This window comes from Podarcis melisellensis (assembly GCF_964234715.1).
Source record: "Podarcis melisellensis genome assembly, chromosome: 1".
In the NCBI taxonomy this organism is placed as follows: domain Eukaryota; kingdom Metazoa; phylum Chordata; class Lepidosauria; order Squamata; family Lacertidae; genus Podarcis; species Podarcis melisellensis.
Genome location: NC_138528.1, coordinates 5,542,917 through 5,563,169, shown reverse-complemented (window position 1 = coordinate 5,563,169; position 20,253 = coordinate 5,542,917). Strand labels below are relative to the sequence as shown.

General features: G+C 47.0%; 2 protein-coding genes across 3 annotated transcripts in view; both read left to right on the top strand.

The window, feature by feature from the left end:
* Window positions 1–9,041, top strand: part of WDHD1 (WD repeat and HMG-box DNA binding protein 1) — a 42,888-nt gene extending 33,847 nt beyond the window's left edge. For both annotated transcript variants that reach the window (XM_081909533.1, XM_081909534.1), the window contains exons 20-27: window positions 650–885; window positions 2,524–2,657; window positions 3,059–3,100; window positions 4,577–4,629; window positions 5,113–5,271; window positions 6,812–6,945; window positions 7,124–7,259; window positions 8,028–9,041. In XM_081909533.1, coding sequence (XP_081765659.1) covers window positions 650–885; window positions 2,524–2,657; window positions 3,059–3,100; window positions 4,577–4,629; window positions 5,113–5,271; window positions 6,812–6,945; window positions 7,124–7,259; window positions 8,028–8,222 — 1,089 coding nt within the window. In that variant the 3' untranslated portion in view covers window positions 8,223–9,041. The remainder of the gene's footprint in view (window positions 1–649; window positions 886–2,523; window positions 2,658–3,058; window positions 3,101–4,576; window positions 4,630–5,112; window positions 5,272–6,811; window positions 6,946–7,123; window positions 7,260–8,027) is intronic.
* Window positions 9,042–18,399: 9,358 nt separating this feature from the next.
* The window catches only part of GCH1 (GTP cyclohydrolase 1), a 40,226-nt gene continuing 38,372 nt past the window's right edge, over window positions 18,400–20,253 (top strand). The window contains exon 1 of the mRNA XM_081915425.1: window positions 18,400–19,130. Within this exon, the coding sequence (XP_081771551.1) occupies window positions 18,785–19,130 (346 nt within the window). The 5' untranslated portion in view covers window positions 18,400–18,784. The remainder of the gene's footprint in view (window positions 19,131–20,253) is intronic.

Here is a 20,253-nt window from a genome sequence, read left to right as displayed (position 1 = left end):
GCTTAATGTGTGAGTAGCTAATGCCTAAGAGCAGGAGGCTCTTAGGAGAGGAGCCTTGCTAAGCCAAGAGAAAGCTATGCCAAGAGAGGAAAGTGACGTGACAACTGCCCCCCACCCTTTGCTAGCGAAGCCTCAGTAAACTAACCCCCACACGCCATAGTTCCTTGGTCTGCCGTGTCATAGCCCCAGAGTTTTGCACTGCCCATTACTGTCTTGTCTCCTGTACGGTTTTAAAATGTTGAGGTCTACTTCTTAAATTAACAGTTTTTAAAGGCAGTGTAACTCCAGTAGCAGGCTGGTTCCCACCAAAGTTACCTGCTTTTTAAAAGAATGACCACAGGCAGGTGGCTTTCCCAGTGAGAGGGAGGAGGATAGGAGTACAGTGGTACCTCTGGTTGCGGACGGGATCCGTTCCGGAGGTCTGGTTGGTTTCCGTAACCTGAGGACCGCTTCTGCGCATGTGTGCGCAGCAAAACCCGGTAAAATGCTTCCGGGTTTGCTGTTTTCGCATCCCGAAGTTTACGTAACCAGAGGGTTATGTAACTGGAGGTACTACTGTATAGCTTTTGTTCTCTTGATTTTACAAGAGAACCTTCCCTTGCTAAACACCACGGGACTTTGTTTCTCTTTTCCCCTTTCGTACGAATAGCTTTCCTGCACCCTGGAACGCGAGTTTCGCTGCATGGAGCTTGCTGAGCTTATGACTCAGAATGCCAGGAGCTTAGCTATCAAGTACGCCTCACGCTCTCGGAGGCTGAATCTCGCCCAGCGGCTCAGTGAACTGACAGCAGAGAGAGCAGCTGAGTTGGCAGCTGCCGAAGAGCACGGCATGCAGGAGGAAGAGGAGGAGGAGGAAGAGGATTTCCGAAACCATCTGAATGCTGGGTAAGAAGAAATTCCAGAGTTGGCAGACTTTTGCAGTGAAGGAGTTGCAGGGACCTCATTCATCACGTAGGCGTGTACTAGTGACAGACAGTGAGTGTGGGCATTTGTGTGGCTTGCAGTCCCATATTCTATCTGCCAGTGCCTGAGGTTTGGTGGTGTTCCTTCCCTGTCAGTATCGTAGATAATGGGGAGCCTTTATACTGGTGCTCAACCCCTGGACTGAAACAATGCTTAAAAAGGGAACTGGCACCATCTGAGAGCCACCATGGTGTACTGGTTAAGAGCATCACAAGAGACCTGCTGGATCAGGCCAGTAGCCCATATAGTGCAGCATCCTACTCTCACAAGAGCTAGCCAGATGCCTGTGGGGAAACCCAGAAGCAGGATCCGACCACAAGAGCCCCCTCCCCTCCTGTGGTTTCAAGCAACTGGTGTTCAGAAGCATTGCTGCCTCTGGCCATGGAGGGAGAGCAGAGCCCTTGATAGCTCCATGAAACAGGATGCACTGCTGCTCTTTGGTTCCTCAAACCTTGTGGCAGCCTCTCGCCTCTTGTGGTGTAGTGGGTAAGAGCAGTAGACTTGTAATCTGGTGAAGCGGGTTCGCGTCTCTGCTCCTCCACATGCAGCTGCTGGGTGACCTTGGGCCATCCACACTCTCTTGAAGTCTCTCAGCCCCACTCACCTCACAGAGTGTTTGTTGTGGGGGAGGAAGGGAAAGGAGAATGTTAGCCGCTTTGAGACTCCTTAAAGGAAGTGAAAGGTGGGATATCAAATCCAAACTCTTCTTCTTCTCCTCCTCCTCCTCCTCCTCCTCCTCCTCCTCCTCCTCCTCCTTCTTCTTCTTCTTCGGAACAAATTTTCCATAAAAAGGAAGATACAGCCATCTTTTTATGGCTTGAAGTTGATTCTTGCGAAGACTGGGATGTTTCACAGACTGGGGATGTTCTGGAAGCAAGAGTTAAGCTTATCTTTCTCTTCTAGGACAGAATAGCATTTTAAGTGTAAAGGTTTGAAGACGGAAGATACACACACACAGACACACCCACCCAAACACACACACATTTAGAAAGGGCCTGTGTGAATATAACTCTTAGCCCATTGTCTGCACACTTTCCTCCTTTCTCACATTAATTTTCTTCACTATTCACCACCGCCCTTAATTGTAGAGAAGGGTTGTGTGTTGGCAGTGACCTTCGTTAGAGTGTACTTTTAACCAGAGCCTTGTTGTTAGCTCTAGGACAGTCCGTTAAGGTGCTGTGCAACATATGTTACTGTTCTTTATATTTTCCCTGTATCCTCTCCCTCCTTTTAGACCCCTCAGAGTGATTGATACCTTCTTCCAACCACACACACTTAGTTTCATCAGTGGTACAGCACTGTCTATTCCTAGCCCTTCACTGAGTTTAACAGAAGTTTGGTGATTCATTTATTTTGCTGCCAGGGTGTGTAGTTATCGTCTTCTTTTTACCTAGGTATGCAGTTTTAAGATATTTTCTAGCATGTGACCTAAATCAGTTGTTGTTTTAATCTTACTAATGGCCCAGTTTGTTACATGTGTGGCAGCTGCCTCTTATCCATCTGTTTATCTAAATATCTAGCTAAATGAGTAGACTGCTGAGTTCATTTATCCGCTTTCAGTTACAGTAGCACCCCCACAGAATCAGGTCAGGCCCGGATCAGAAACCTTCAACGTCAGCAAAGTATGGAGACCTACGAGGAAGAGGAGGAGAAGGAGGAGGAGGAGGAAGGCACATCCGAAGTGACAAAACCTAGTAAGACTGACAAATGTACACAGGTATTCAGGGCAGAAGGCTGTATAATTGTCATATTTCCCAAATAATCCTGAGGACGGGTTGTTGATAAGAGCAGACATGACCGGCTCCACAAAGAAGAATTATTTTCTGGGGTTTATTTCTCTTGATTCATTTTCCTTTTCAAGGAAGGAGAAGCTTGCTTCTCCTTTCCCTCAGTAATCAAAGTAGCAAGTAGGGTCTGTCTTCTGTGTTTTCTAGCTTTTAGCATTTTGTAGCTCACTTACCATTATTTTGCTTAGCTGGTGTTCTTAACTAGGACTATAATACAGCACTTATTCAGGGTTAACCTGGAAGATGCCTCAAATTTCACTCCTCATGTTTGCACTTACATATACACTATTTGTCATATCTTTCTGAAGGACCTCCGCCAATCTCTGAAAAGGCGTCTACTCCCAAATCTGGTGAGTCAAAATTATTATTATTTTCTTTTCTTTTTTAAAAAGATATTTATTAAAGTTTCAAAGATTATATAAACACAAAACAAAACAACAATACAAACAAACAAAAATAAAAACAAGTATAGTTTCAATCCCTTATTTTCTTGTAACTTACTTCCCCGACCTCCTCATACCTCCCCTTTCTGTATTCCAATTTCTAATTATTAATTCAGCAAATCCTCTCCCTTATTTTTCATTTAATTTTTAGCCTTTCTTTTATTTTTACTTAACCATTACAGCTGTTAACCACATAATTTCTAAACCAACGTCATTCTAACATTCATTAATGTTTCCTAAGATAGTCCTTAAATTTCTTCCAATCTTCTTCCACTGTCTCTCTTCCCTGCTCTCGGATTCTGCCAGTCATTTCTGCCAGTCCCATATAGTCTATCACCTTCATAAAATTATTATTATTTTCTAGGCAAGGAAAAAATATTCATGGTTGTGCCTGTTTGCACAACTTTTGGTGTCAGCTGCCCAGCTGCAGTTCCTCTCCTTTTGTCAAACAGCACGCTTGCATCCCTTAATTCTGATGTAATAAATTGGAACAGTTCCTCTCCAGCTCCCACTGTGTACCCCAAATCAGCTATGAGGAGTTGGGGGATTGTGTGGGGCATGGGGAGAGGCGGCTTCAGGCAGACCTCATTTTATTGTGTTTTGCTTTATTGTGGTTCGTGGATATTGCTCCTTACCAGGACATGGGTGCCACTTCAAGCAGCCCAGCCAGGGGAAGAAAGCTCCCCACTGCTGCCCCTCTTCCGGCCACGGGAGTAGACTATGGCTGGAGCTGGGTTTTATTGCAATATTAGCTTTATTGTGATGGTCTGGAACCGAACCTGCAATATCTCTGAGGTATGCTTATAATGAGGGACGCAGGTGGCACTGTGGGTTAAACCACAGAGCCTAGGACTTGCCGATTAGAAGGTCGGCGGTTCGAATCCCCGCGACGGGGTGATCTCCCATTGTTCGGTCCCTGCTCCTGCCAACCTAGCAGTTCGAAAGCACGTCAAAGTGCAAGTAGATAAATAGGTACCACTCTGGCGGGAAGGTAAACAGCGTTTCCGTGCGCTGCTCTGGTTCGCCAGAAGCGGCTTAGTCATGCTGGCCACATGACCCAGAAGCTGTCTGCAGACAAACGCCGGCTCCCTTGGCCTATAGAGTGAGATGAGCACGCAACCCCAGAGTCGGTCACGACTGGACCTAATGGTCAGGGGTCCCTTTACCTTTACCTTATGCTTATAAATGGAATCCCATGTGTACAGCATTGAATACTACCCTAAAAATAAAGAACACATAACATTAATTAATAAAGCACTTCTGTATACGCAGGCCCACTTAACTATTGTAAATGAAAACAATTAGTTCCTTTTCCCAGAAGGCATACACAGTGTTTTCTAAAGGTTTCCATTGGTGTTCTTCTCCCCTCTCTTCTCTCTCCAGTAACAAAAGCTGCAGTTGTGCCCAGCAGTCAAAAGCGAGTCAATCCCTTCAAGGTGAGTATTTGGTGATTTGTTGTTGTTGTTGTTGTTGTTGTTGTTGTTTAGTCGTTTAGTCGTGTCCGGCTCTTCGTTACCCCCTGGACCAGAGCACGCCAGGCACGCCTGTCTTCCACTGCCCCCCGCAGTTTGGTCAGACTCATGCTGGTAGCTTCGAGAACCCTGTCCCCCCGTCTTGTCCTCTGTCGTCCCCTTCTCCTTGTGCCCTCCATCTTTCCCAACATCAGGGTCTTTCCAGGGAGTCTTCTCTTCTCATGAGGTGGCCAAAGTCTTGGAGTCTCAGCTTTAGGATCTGTCCTTCCAGTGAGCACTCAGGGCTGATTTCCTTAAGAATGGAGAGGTTTGATCTTCTTGCAGTCCATGGGACTCTCAAGAGTGATTTTAGTTCACTTCAAATTTTAAGTAAAATGTGTGAAGATTGTCAGAAATCCTGAGTGATGGAAAGTAAGGTTTTTTTAAAAAAATGTTTTGCTCCTCTAGGTATCCAGTAGCCAAAAGGATCAACTGGTTCAGCTGGCTAATATCATAGACAACATGACCAAACAGGGCAAGAAAAATCCCACGCCAAACAGCCGAGCTGCTCCAAACAAGAAGAGTCCAGTTATAAAACCGCTGGTTCCTAAGCCGAAGTCAAAGCAGGTGAGGATCTTGAGCTTCGTGTTGCCTTACAGTCGTACCTTGGAAGTCGAACGGAATCCATTCCGGACATCCGTTCAACTTCCAAAACAATCAGAAACCAAAGCACAGCTTCTGATTGGCTGCAGGAAGCTCGTGCAGCCAATCAGAAGTTGCGGAAGCCCCATCGTATGTTCAGGTTCCAAAGAATGTTCACAGACCGGAACACTCACATCGGGTTTGCAGTGTTCGGGAGCCAAAATGTCTGAGTACCAAGTCGTTTGGGATCTAAGGTACAATTGTATTGGGGTGGAGCTCAGCTAATTCATTGTTGTCAGCTCATATCAAGTGCAAGAAATGTTGTACCCTAAGTGAGGGCTGTAAGATCAAGCATGAAGGTCAGTTTGTGAGATGAAGAAGTGAGGGAAACACAGAGTGAGCACCACTGAAGGGCCACAAAACAGAGCCACCCCCACCTCTTCTTTTGTGTCCTTTATCAGGCTTGTAAGACCACAGAGCCTAGGACTTGCTGATCAGAAGGTCAGCGGTTCGAAGCCCCGTAACGGGGTGAGCTCCGATTGTTGGGTCCCTGCTCCTGCCAACCTAGCAGTTCGAAAGCACGTCAAAGTGCCAGTAGATAAATAGGTACCACTCCGGCGGGAAGGTAAACAACGTTTCCGTGCGCAGCTCTGGTTTGCCAGAAACGGCTTAGTCATGCTGGCTACATGACCCGGAAGCTGTATGCCGGCTCCCTCGGCCAGTAAAGAGAGATGAGCGCCACAACCCCAGAGTCGGCCACGACTGGACCTAATGGTCAGGGGTCCCTTTTCCTTTACCTTTAAGATCTTTAATACTTTTTTTCATCATATTAGTAGCATACTAGTGAATTTATTGGGAATACTGTGTGATGCACAAGACTAGATTATTGCATTTTCTCTCAAGGGCACACATTTTACCTGTTTTGCTTCGGAATTGTTAGGTGTTGCTTGTTGGCACTGAAGAAGATTTTCATACCGGAAATTTGTTGGGCTCATCTCAAAAAACTGTTTTTCAGCCACTTGTTGAGGGTTAGGTTTATTGTTGTGGTGCACCATTCATAAATAACAGTATGCACATGATAGAAAAGTGAACATGGAACAGTCAAGAGTTGTTACTTTATCTCAAGATGTATACAATTTTTCGTTGGTTGTTTGACAGCATTTTTTAAGTGGGTACAAAACGATGTAGCGTGGCCAAAAAGCTAAGACCCTGGCATGCCTATTGTCTTGTTTTTCAATACAAAGAAACAGGAAGTAGGTGGAGATAAAATACATACATACAAACAATGAATGCACACACACACACACACACACAAAGCAAAAGAAATGCTATCACTGACTTCTTCTGTTGTAGTTAATAATGCATTTAAAACTGTTGACTGGGAGAAAAAATTATCTATAAAGACACCCTTTTCAAGGGAAATGTTTTAACATCAAGAAATGGGCGCCCAGGTATTTTACGGTCTGAAATGCATAAATAATACATGTTCACTGTGAATTTTTGAAACCTGTATCTAATTGTACAGGCTGCAGCAGCTGCATTTTTCCAACCCCGAACACCTAGTACTGAAAAGAAGAACATAGACGAGAGAGTAGGGGGAACTGAAGCACCCCCAGCTGAACCACCTCAAACTCCGACTGAGAGCAGTGACAATAAAAGGTCAGTTTCCCAGGGGGGCAGCCCCAGTCTTTCCCATTGCCATTGTGGGGTGGCTAATCCAGAAAGCTCCCTGGGTGTTCCAAAAGTTCCGCTGCAGAATATTTCAGAATCCCTTTCTCCTCTTCTTCTTCTTCTTCTTCCTCTTCCTCTTCCTCTCCCTCTTCTTCCTTTTTTCAAGGCCAAAGACTGGGTTCCAGATGTGGCTAGACGAGAACAGAAGCTGCATTGGGGCAGATAATCCTCATTTTGAAGAAACTGAGATCATAAAAGAAGGCATGAGTCGATTCAGAAATCTGTCTGCTGAAGAAAGGATGGTAATGGAGTTCCCTCATGGAATGTTTTACTTCTGTTCATTTGCTTCTTCTATAGAAATCCTTCCCCCCCACCCCCACCCCTTTTCCTTTCCCCGTTCCTGGGTTCTGCTGCTTTTCCATTGCCTGCTCCAACATTGTTACTATGCCCCAGAATGAATGAACTTTGAGGTAGCTGCGTGAAACATGAATCTGCACGTTTGGCACAGTATGGCCTATGTTGTGCCACGCCAGGTGTGTAGAAGCTCAGGCCCTCCAGATGTTGCTGAACTACAACTCCCATCAGCCCCTGCAGGCATGGGGGTGGGGTAGCTAATGTCACAGAAGACGTAATCGGGACTAGTAAATGTGAAAAGGATCTCGGGGTCTTAGCAGACCACAAGCTTAACACGGGTCAACAGTGTGAAATCACCCAGGGAGCTTTCAGAGTAGAGATTTGAACCTGTGTCTCTCCAGGTCTAGTTCAGTGCTAATCACTACAACATGCTAACTATAATAGTTATAGTTATGATCAACATCTCCCCATCTTTGCTGCAGTTGGAAATCTGGTCTAGGGGTGATGCCTTGAGAGAAGCCAGGATGCTGGGCTATAGGTTGAATGCAGCAGGCAGGCCCTTCTGATCTTATTATGTTAGGATTCAGTGCTGGTGAAGAAGTACCCCATTCCACAGAATTTAGTCCCACTGTCTCACTCTTGCACTTTACCTCTGAATAGCTGAATAATGGCAAATCCCCGCTACATTCGTTAATTGGTTTCCTCCCCTGCCCTAGGTCTGGACCGAGAAAGCCAAAGGAAAAGAAGCTGGCGATTCGTCGGAAGGGAAAAAGCGGAAGCGCTTGGAAGCCCTTGGGCAAGAAAGCCAAGGGAAAAAATCAAAGGAGGACACAAGCTCGGTCACAAAACCCAGTTCCATTCAGGAGTCTGCCATCGCAAAGCTATCAGCATTTGCCTTCAAGCAGAGATAAACCTAAGGGTACCTTGTGGGTTAACTTTAACCTGTTGTTTGAACCAGCCTCCAAACAGGTGTTGCCCTTTTTATGCCATGCCACACATTTAGTTGGTCCCAGTAAGCCAAATCCAAATATTCCTGGCATGAGACCTGTTATTTCAGTAGTGCACCGTGTTTCCTTTGGGACTGCACCATGGCAGTGGAAAGTGGCTATGGCCAAGGAGAAAAGGCAAAGAGTCCATTCCATAGATGTCCACTGTTCCTGCTTGACACTGTTCTTCTGACCTTCTGTTTTCCATTACTTCTTTGTTGCTTTTCCATTTTAAGTTACAGAATGTGTGAAAGCCTTTGTTAGGCTCTGGCACTTTGGGGGTTTGCCTGTCTTGCAGCAACAGCCTTGTGAGCTTTTGACTTAACTCACCGTGTGCTGATAGGTGAGCAGAGAACAGTGGAGCCATTCAACCCATTTCCCACCCAGCCATGTTGAAGAAGAATCATTCACCCCACACCCATCTGGTTTGTGTAATTTCCCCCCAATCTACGTAGGAAAGGAATGTAGGAGAGACTTGTCTCTTAGGCCGGTGTAGCTAGCGCAGTGCCCTCAAAATGTTGCTGGACTCCCCATTGGCCCCATCCAGCCTAGCCAGTGATTGGGAATGATGGGTGTTGTAGTCCAACAACTTCTGGAGGGGATCACATTAAATACTCCTGCCTTAGGCATGTGGGCATCATCGGGTATATCTTGAGTTCTGCATAGCAAATGTTTTTCTTCCAAATGCTGGAATTTTGGTATTTTTATGGAATGGTTCTTCTAAATAAAGTGGTGACATTTGTATATCTTGTTGTTGTTGTTGTTTAGTCGATTAGTCATGTCCGACGCTTCATGATCCCCTGGACCAGAGCACGCCAGGCACTCCTGTCTTCCACTGCCTCCCGCAGTTTGGTCAAACTCATGCTGGTAGCCTCGAGAACACTGTCCAACCATCTCGTCCTCTGTCGTCCCCTTCTCCCTGTGCCCTCCATCTTTCCCAACATCAGGGTCTTTTCCGGGGGGTCTTCTCTTCTCATGAGGTGGCCAAAGTCTTGGAGCCTCAGCTTCAGGATCTGTCCTTCCAGTGAGCACTCAGGGCTGATTTCCTTAAGAATGGATAGATTTGATCTCCTTGCAGTCCATGGGACTCTTGAGTCTCCTCCAGCACCATAGTTCAAAAGCACTGATTCTTCGGTGATCAGCCTTCTTTATGGTCCAGCTCTCACTTCCATACATCAGTACTGGGAAAACCATAGCTTTAACTATACGGACCTTTGTTGGCAAGGTGATGTCTCTGCTTTTTAAGATGCTGTCTTGTATATCTTAGTTGATGAATACTTTGTTTTCACTTATCTCAGATGCTAGTTTTATATTTGGGTAGGTCTGTTTTGTCCACTCCAACTTAACTGATGAGAGAAGAAATCCTTCTCCCCTCCCCTCCCCTCCCCTCCCCTCCCCTCCCCTCCCCTCCCCTCATATGTCAGTTCAGCTCCCAGTACTTTGGAGCCCTGGAGAGGAAGGACTGTGAGCCTACACAACAGGAATGGGCAGCTTGTGCCCCTTTAAATAGTGCTGGACTCCCAACTCCCATTATCCCTAGGTCCCCTGGCCATGCTAGCTGGGGCTGCTGGGAGTTGGCGTCTAACAACATCTGGAGGGACATGGCCTTCCCATCCCTGTGAAATAGGGCATAACCACTTTTAACCTTGCTACAGCCAAGTTGGTGATAGCCAAAGAAGCAGTTACCACAGCCATTGTTATAGTAAACTCTGTTGGACGGAATAAATTCACTAATTCATCGGAAGGATACTGTGATCTAAGTATGAAATTGTATAATCGATCCAAGGATAACAGTGCCCCGAGGTAAATGAGCAAAGAGATGCAGGAGCACGGCTGTCCTGAATTGCAAATCAAAAGACTGTCCTTCCCCATCCCACTTTCATTCAGAGGCATTTGGAGAGGGCTGCAATTTTAAGAAAGCAAGGGGACGGTTTGCAAGTCTCAATGGACTGGATAAAAATGGACTGTGAGCCAGGGATGTCTAGTTCGGAGCTCAGGCATTCAGCAAATGGCTTGCCTAAGGTTGCCAATCTCTGCATCTGAAGCCCTTTCATTTTGGAATTAAAAAATATGCTGAACTGCCTTGCAGGGCTACCTTAAAGATTACGGAGGCAGGTTATGTAGAAAAGCTCTTAAGGTGCTTCATACATGATAAAGTCTGGTTGTGAATCCAGTGACCAGAGGAGGAATGACCAAGCCCCTATTGTTTGCCTTCAGCATCTGCTAACCGAAGGTATGCTTCTTCTGAGTATGAGAGTTCTGTTTATTGTTTGGGTCTATTCTTGGATATTAGCCATCTCATCCATGAAGCTAAGATCCATGCGGAAATTCAGCATTCACCCAGGTTTTAGGGGTGCAGATTCTCTGACCCACACCCTCCCGATAGCTGCACTTTGAGTTTTTAAACCACTGGGGTTGCTTCCATGTTAACTTCTTTTTTTTGGAATCTGCTGTCATTTGTTCACTTGTTTTTTATGAAACATCCAGGCGATGCTGTCAGTCTGCTCCACTCTGGGGTTTGCATTCCTTATCTGGACCTGTGATTGAATGCTGATGCTTTTCGGTAAGCAGTGAGATTTAGTTCTTCTCTATCTGTGCCTAGGTAAAGGTAAAGGGACCCCTGACCATTAGGTCTAGTCGTGACCGACTCTGGGGTTGCGGTGCTCATCTCGCTTTATTGGCCGAGGGAGCTGGCGTACAGCTTCCAGGTCATGTGGCCAGCATGACTAAGCCGCTTCTGGCGAACCAGAGCAGCGCACAGAAATGCTGTTTAGCTTCCCGCTGGAGCGGTACCTATTTATCTACTTGCACTTTGACATGCTTTCAAACTGCTAGATGGGCAGGAGCTGGGACAGAGAAACGGGAGCTCACCCTGTCGTGGGGATTCGAACCGCCGACCTTCTGATCAACAAGTCCTAGGCTCTGTGGTTTAACCCACAGCGCTACTCGTGTCCTTAATCTGTGCCTATGATGAAACACTAAAAGCAGGACTGCCAGATATGTGCAACTTTGCTAATTGACTGCTTTCACCACCTCATCGTGAGTTACGGTACATCTGGGGGATAAGTGAAGAGTTTCCCAATAATTAGCCTCTTTTAATTACCCCAGTGTTCATTTCTGTTTCCAAGAGGGAGCCTTTAATGACTGCTCAATTAAAGCCCCCCACCCCAGACAAATCAACAGGCAGCATTGAAACAGACTTAACCTGCAAACAAGATTATAATTAATTCTAGCGAGGAACTTAGCTGCATGCAGTTTACATAATTGTGAGCAACTATTATGGAAGGATCTTGGCCATGGCGAAGAACATAAAAATGTATTGTGTTTAGTGCTCTGTGGAAGTCCTGTTTTAATTCAGCTTCCATCTAATTGCTGATAAACAATACCCCTGCATAGAATATTGGAGTTGATGGGATCTCAAAAGGTCATCCATTAGGAAAAACTTCCTGACAGTAAGAGCTGTTCGACAGTGGAATTTGCTGCCAAGGAGTGTGGTGGAGTCTCCTTCTTTGGAGGTCTTTAAGCAGAGGCTTGACAACCATATGTCAGGAGTGCTCTGATGGTGTTTCCTGCTTGGCACGGGGTTGGACTCGATGGCTCTTGTGGTCTCTTCCAACTCTATGATTCTATTATTCATCCAGCCAAAGCAGAGAAGCCTCTGCTACAGCATTCCTGAAAGGTGGAATCCCAGTCTGGAAGGAGAAGAGTCCACTTCTTTCCAAGTTTGCTGCATTGTCTAGCTGACACCCCTTCAGATATCTGAAGGATGTTTATCCTGTCACTTTTAAATTGCATTTTCTCTTGGCTAAACAACTCTCTTAAGATTTCCTCCCAGGAAGCTCCCTTACCACATTCTTCCCTGGACGCTAGAGGATTCCAGCATGCAAATAAACCTAAGCTTTTTCATGGAGGGCGGGGCGGGGAGAGGACTTTGCATTATCACTGTTTGGCTTTGCAGATGTGTTGAAATCTGGGGACACGGCCTTCTGTTTATTGATTAAACAAGATGTAATACCTGGCCTTAGGGCAACCTTTGCCCTGACCCTAGGCTCAATAGTTTATCTGTTACAACATATCATCCTTGCCGTGGATCACAAAGCTGGAGAAATTGATTACACACACTGAAAAAAAGAAGAATGTGGAGACTCGCGTCAAGCAGCATAACATACAGAAGAAGAAGAGTTTGGATTTGATATCCCGCTTTATCACTACCCTAAGGAGTCTCAAAGTGGTTAACAATCTCCCTCAGCTATCTTAGCAAACAGGTGATGCACAGTGTTCTGGGTATCTTTTACGGAAAGGTCCTTGCTGGTGGTAGCACCGCATCTATGAAATAGCCTCCCAAGAAAGACTCACCTAGTGTCTTCTCTATGGTCTTCTCAGCCCTGGAGAACATTGACCCAGGCCTTTTTATTTGGGGGGAGCACAGGCAGAAGTGCCGTGGTTCATCTGCATCAGCCCAACCGGACACCATCTGCCCCAGCTGTAACAAAACATGTCTCTCCCATATCGGTCTCTACAGCCACAGCAGGCGCTGTAACACTTCAATTATTTGACTTCTCCCCCAAAGGTGCACTCCTCCACTGTCTCCCAAGACAGACGCTAAAATATTGTAACTGTCATGTTCCTGAGTCACACCATTGGCGCATCTATTCCAAAGCAGATGTTCTGCCACTGAGATACATTCCTACCCCATAGTTATGGCTGAGTGGCATCCATAATTTCTGCAACAATTTTGCTATACAAAATTATCTTCGGCTCATCGTGAGGCTAGGAGAGTTGGACCGGTGGCCGTGTATGCAGAGCTGGATGTGGTACACAAAAGGGACTCCTCTGAAATTACTGGGGAGAAAGGAGTGTCCTCAGCAGAATAGGCTTATAAAAATTGAGACTCTCTTCACTTTGGGGGGGGGAGGATGATTGAGAGAGGCTACAAACCTCACTGAATTACTTGCACATGTCGCCAGTTAATCCTTTGCACCACATACACTTCATACAGATCTCTTGTTTTGAGTAAAAATGCATTTAAAGTAGTTGAAATGTTGCAATATTTATGTTGTTTTCCTTCTCCTCTGGCTTCTGTAGACTTAAAAGAAATCTACAATATTTTCAAAATGTTCATTGCAACCATCCTCTGGAGTAGAACTCTTTTCACCATGGTGATGATGATTAAAAGAAGACTTCATAATAGTTTATAATTAACAAGGAAACAAAGATCCCTCAAGCCAAGGAAATGAGCTTCATCTTGTGTTGAAAGTTGCATGTGTCATTTTGCTGTTATAGCCCTGTTGGTGATGCTGGTACCCCCCTCACCATTGGATCTTTGTTCTCTCTATCTGGGATTCTGCAATCACCACCCCTGAGCACTGAGCTGCCCATTCTGTTTTCTCTTTTGTTTTGAATGATCTTCTTTGGCGATCATTCATATCCAAGTAAGGTTGTCTTCCATGAACACGGTCTTAGCAGTGTGTCTGTAAGTGAGTGTGGAGGCCAGTTCTGGACCCACACATCCTTCCACAGTGGGGACATAGGTTTCCGGGCAGGAGTTCATTACGGAAAGGGTTTACTAAGTGTGCCTTCCTCTTACTACGTTTCTCCCTTTTGTCCTGAGTTCGAGCATCTTCAAAGTCCATGACACCTTTAGTAAAGGCTGTTCTCCAATTGGAGCACTTGCAGGCCAGTGTTTCCCAGTTGTTGGTGTTTATACTACATTTTTGGAGGGACGTGGGTGGCGCTGTGGGTTAAACCACAGAGCCTAGGACTTGCCGATCAGAAGGTCGGCAGTTCAAATCCCTGGGACGGGGTGAGCTCCCGTTGCTCGGTCCCTGCTCCTGCCAACCAAGCAATTCGAAAGCACATTAAAGTGCAAGTAGATAAATAGGTACCGCTCCAGCGGGAAGGTAAACAGCGTTTCCGTGCGCTGCTCTGGTTCGCCAGAAGCGGCTTAGTCATGCTGGCCACATGACCGGAAGCTGTACGCCAGCTCCCTCGGCCAATAAAGCAAGATGAGCACCGCAACCCCAGAGTCGGCCACGACTGGACCTAATGGTCAGGGGTCCTTATACTACATTTTTAAAGATTTGCCTTGAGAGAGTCTTTAAACCTCTTTTGTTGACCACCAGCATTATGCTTCCCATGTTTAAGTTCAGAATAGAATAGTTGCTTTGGAAGACGATAATCAGGCATCTGCACAACATGGCCAGTCCAACGAAGCTGATGTTGAAGAATCATTGCTTCGACACTGGTGATCTTTGCTTCTTCCAGTACACTGTCTTCGCTCATAAGGGTCATAGGAACGTGCAAGCCCATTCACCATGACAAGGTGATGATTCAGCGAGCGAAGTTTTGAATGATACCAGGTGCCCAAAAGGGACAAAGAGGAAATGAGTCACCAAAGCTTATTTATGACATATTTTCCTTACCCAGGCCCTTATCTCCTCGACAACTAACAATTTCCTCCATTTCATTTGGCAGCAGGAATACTGACCACTGAGCTAACAGAGCTCTGCAGGGAAGAGGCAAAAAAAGCAGTGGAAAAAGCAAAACAAAAAAACAAAGCACACAGACAAGATCAAAGTCTTCAAAAATAGTGGCGCTATCTGGTGCAATCTCCCTTCCTATTACAGTGCTGGAATAGGTTGAGAGGGTTAAACCTCACTCCCAGTGACAGCTACCAACCTAGATATGGCTGAGGAGGGACATTGTGTGCCTGTCTCCATGGGAGAGAAAGTGTGACTGCATCTATATCTGCACTGTGTGGCCTTGCCAATCACTGGCATGGAGCTCTCGGGAGGGTTGGCAATGAGGAAATGGCAGGTTTTCAGGGTCAAAAAGGTTGCCTGTGCCCAAGGCCAGCTCAAAACATTTTGCTGCCTGCGTTGAATGACAAGATGGCGCACACAAACACACACACACACACATGCCCAGTTACACACAAAGTAGCCGACTAGACCAGCAATGGACTAGCAATAGCTCAGTATGGCAGCAGCTCCCCAATTTTTCAGACAGGCATGTATTCCTCAGCCTTTCCTGGAGATGCTGAGATTGAGCCTGGAACCTTCTGCAGAGAAAGCAGATTGAATTGAAATTGCAATACTTTATTCCATCAATCACTCAATCTTTATTACGGTCCAGAGACCCAACAAATCGTTACAAAGCAATGCACAATTCAGACAGCCTACCTCCAGGTTAAACAAGCATCTTGTTCAGACTTAAAGATAGAGATAATTGGTTCTTGCAACCACCGATAAAAACTTTGAAATACTTTATTGTCACTTATACAACTTGTATACAGTAAGATTACATGAGCACGACCCACTCAGATCTCTTAGTCTTAATTCCCCTCGTTTACTGACGCACACCCACCAAGCCAAAAGTCAGTTGCCCTTTTGTTATCTTTTCATTCAGCAGCCTAACAGCTCATGGATAGAAGCTGTTCTTTACCCTGTTGGTGCGACTAATCCTGCTTCTATATCTTCTGCCTGAGGGCAGGAGAGCAAGAAAGTTCCGGCCAGGGGGGTGAATAATCATCCCTGAGAATTTTCCTCACTCTCCTGAGGCAACATTCTTCCACAATGTCATCCAGTGGATTCGCGGGACAGCCCATAATATCTTGTGCTGTATTCACCACCCTCTGTAGGCACTTCCTATCAGTTGATGTCAAACCATCGTACCACGCAGATGGAGTCTCTGTTGGGCTTTCTTAACCACCTGGGTTGTATTGATTTTCCAAGTAAGGCCTTCACTGAGATAAACTCTTAAGAAGTTTGTTCATGCCACTGAGCAACAGCCAGGTGTGGGACAGGCCACACGGTGTACACAGTGTTGTGTAGTGGTTAGAGTTTTGGACTAGGATCTGGGAGACCAGGGTTCGAATCCCCACTCAGCCAAGAAGCTCATTGGGTAACTTAGAGCCAGCCACTGCCTCTTGGAGAATCAGAGAATTGTAGGGCTGGGCTGCCACAGAGAAAGGCAGGATACAAATGTGAAAATCTGTTCCTACCCTGATTCATTCCTATCTTTCCAGGTCTCCTTTCCTCCAAGAAGACTCCAGGCAATTTTGCACTTGCTACGTTTATTATTACATGACCAGTGCATGCCATTCTTCACAGGGAGGAAAACCCGAATGGTTCGATGGTGATATAAATGCAATCCCTTACAAGGAAGCGGCGTCTCTAGTGCCCGATATTACCCCAGCTGAAACAGACATGGCTTAAGTGACCCTGTGGTTCACTCCCACTGGTATCTCCTTACAAGTTTTCAGGAAACATTTAGCATGTGCAGAAATAAACGACTTCCTGAGAGCTTCCTCCAGCCAGAGGGTAGAGGACTCAGTAGCCAATATTATGCATGCATGAATTTAAGAATATGCATTGTACATATATTAAAAGCTGAGACACTCCCTGCCTGCAGGTTCATTCTCTGGGGTATCTTAATCTACGTATTTTCTATTTGTTTTATATGCTGTTTTTCTTCTTCTATGCCTGGGTGGTGTGCAAAGGAGGTTATCTCACTTTGCCGTTGCAAAAACCTGGGGCTCATGAATAGGGGTTTGAACCCTTTTCTCCTCTGTGCACTAAGCCTTCCTGGAACCACCCGCAAGGAACTTCATATGCATTATTCACTAACCCACACAACCATCCTGCAAGGCAGGCCATTATTATTATTCAACGTCTCTCTTTTCCCTGCTCTCTGGCTGTTATACTCACCCTCACTTCTCTGAGCAGGGAAAAAGCTCCTGGGACACAAGATTCACTCAGTCTGGGTTCCTCTGGAAGGAGGACACTACTTACTTCCCCCCCACAATGGGAACTTTTGAGGAATTGAGTACAGCCAAGAATAAAGATTATTAATAGCTGATTGCACTGGAAAATGTTTTCATATCTGACTCGATTTAACACTGGGTAATATTGGTACCAGCATGAGTTTGACCAAACTGCGGGAGGCAATGGAAGACAGGAGTGCCTGGTGTGCTCTGGTCCAGGGGGTCACAAAGAGTCGGACACGACTAAACAACAACAACAACAAATATTGGTACATTATTTACTGATGGACATTGGCTATTTTGCAATGAATTAATGTGTAACAACTAATGTCGTAAGACTCCTTCTTTAGAGGTTTCTAAGCAGATGTTGTCGTTGTCCATGGAGTTTTCTTGGCAGGGATACTGGAGTGGCTTGCCGGTTCCTGCTCCAGGTAGATCACGTTTGGTCAAAACTCTCCACTATGACCTGTCCATCTTGGGTGGCCCTGCACGGCATAGCTCATAGCTGCTCTGAGTTATTCAGTCCCCTTCGCCATGACAAGGCAGTGATCCACTGGAAGGACAGATTGTGAAGTTGAGGCTCCAATACTTTGGCCACCTCATGAGAAGAGAGGACTCCCTGGAAAAGACCCTGATGTTGGGAAAGATGGAGGGTGCAAGGAGAAGGGGATGACAGAGGACGAGATGGTGGGACAGTGTTCTCAAAGCTACCAGCATGAGTTTGACCAAACTGCGGGAGGCAGTGGAAGACAGGAGTGCCTGGCGTGCTCTGGTCCAGGGGGTCATGAAGAGTCGGACACGACTAAACGACTAAACAACAACAACAAGCAGAGGTTGGATGGTCATCTGTTCTTGATGCTTTAGCTGTAATTCCAAGAACATTACAGCGACTTAAAAAAAACAAACCCAAAACAAAACAAGAACGAAAGAGAATTGGATTCCACGCTGGTCATTTGGGTTTTTGCGGTTTCACATTGTTTTGATGTTTTCCTGATTTTATCGTACCCGTCGGCCAGGATATTATTTTTTTAAGAGTTGGCGGTGCGCAAAGATCGTTATGAACCAAATAAAAGCCATCGGGCAGCCTCCTGCGACGACCCGGGCTTCTCCTGCGCTCCCCACGGCGACCCAGCCTCTCCCACTTCGACAGGGACCCCTCCGCGTCCCCGCTTGGCCCAGCCTGGGCTCCCTCGGCCGCCCGCCGCTACCCCCGCTTCCGCCCGTGGAGCTCGCCGGCCGCCTGATCCTCTTACAGGCTGCCAGGGCGGGTGACGCACGGGCAGGGGAGCCCAATAGGAGCTGCGCCGAAGCCTGGCGCGCTATAAAGTGGGGCGAGCCGACCGGGGAAAGTCCGAGGGTGGAGCCGAGGGAAAGCCAGGGCCGGATCCTGACATCGGTGTTCTTTTCCCTCCTCCGTCGAGGCGCGCCACGCTTTTCCCTGCCGGAACACGCTGCGCCAGGAACTTCCCAACCTCTCCAGCGCCAAGGCGCACGGGTCACCGCTTTGGCGCACCGTCTCCAGCGCTGGAGACAACGCTGCGCTGAGGATCCCTGCGCTCCTCGTGGGTAGAAAGACTCGCCCTCTCCGTCTGAGACCGGGCACGGTCCCTCGGGTGTTCGTCCCTCCAGGGCGCGCCTCCTTTTGCGCGCAAAGTCGCCAGATCCAGCCCACATCTCCAGGGTTTTCCCCAGCCGCACGGACAGGTCTCCCGGTTCCGGAGCGATGGAGAAGGTGAAGGCGCGGGCGCTGCTGGAGCAGCCTCTGCGAGCCGCCAGCTACAACGGCTACGCGCTGGCGGAGAAGCCGCCGCAGGCGCTGCCCGGCCGCTCCTCCGCGGACGCGCCGCGCTGCCCCAAGGCTGCGGCCAGCTCTTTCGAGAGCTGGAGAGAGGAGCGCACCCGCAGCGAGGAAGACAACGAGATGAACCTGCCCGGCTTGGCCGCCGCCTACAGCACCATCCTGCGCGCCCTGGGCGAGGACCCCGAGCGCCAGGGGCTCCTCAAGACCCCCTGGAGGGCGGCCACCGCCATGCAGTTCTTCACCAAAGGCTACCAAGAGACCATCACAGGTGAGCAGGGCTCCGGTGCACGAGGGTGCACCTGGAGAATAGATCCCCGCCAAACTAAAATCAAACCAAAATGGCCAGTGCTTTGCATCGCTCCTGTTCCCAACAGCCCTGTGAAGTAGGCAGGCTGCTCTTCTCAAATTAGGGGCAATTTGAGCTGGCTGTAGTGTCCTGGTTCCAATAAATGAATGTGCTTAAAGGTCCTTTCAGGCACCCTCACTGTTCCCATGGGGTAGATTATAGCAGACTCTGTGCCTTCCAGCTGATTTGGACTGCAGTGCTCACTAGGCAGTGCTGCCCAGGGCTGGTGGCCTTGTTTTAGTCCGAAGCAACCAGAGGGCACCGGAATGGAGAATGGTTGGGGAAGAGACTTGCCTGCAGGAGATTACAAAGTTGGGAAGTGACTTTCCAATGAAACCATTGTTACTTTGGAAACGCATTGGAATTTAAGAAGCTGGCTTCTACAGAGTCAAGCCGTCTAGCTCAGTATGCCCACACTGACTGGCAGCAGCAGCTCCTCAGGATTTCAGACAAGGAGGGTATCCCAGCTATAATTGGAGATCATCATCATCCAATAATTTATTATTTATACCCAACCCATCTGGCTGGGTTTCCCCAGCCACTCTGCGTGGCTCCCAACAGAATAATAATAATAATAATAATAATAATAATAATAATAAAGCAATAAAATATCCAACATTAAAAACTTCCCTAAACAGGGCTGCCTTCAGATGTCTTCTAAAAGTCAGGTAGTTCTTTATCTCCTTGACATTTGATGGGAGGGTGTTCCACAGGGCAGGTGCCACCACTGAGAAGGCCCTCTGCCTGGTTCCCTGTAGCTTTGCTTCTCGCAATGAGGGAACTGCCAGAAGACCCTCAGAGCTGGACCTCAGTGTCCGGGCAGAACAATGGGGGTGGTTGCGCTCTGTCAGGTATAGTGGGCCAAGGCCGTTTAGGGCTTTAAAGATGCTTCCAAGGATTGGACCAGGTGCCTTTTGTAGGCTTCTCCCATTTTAAGATGACTTTAAAAGTTAATACTAAACTTTAATTTTAATGAATGAAACAACTTTAAACTGCTGGGTCACTTTGTATGGCGCCGGAATAGCAAAGCAGCTATGGAAACCGA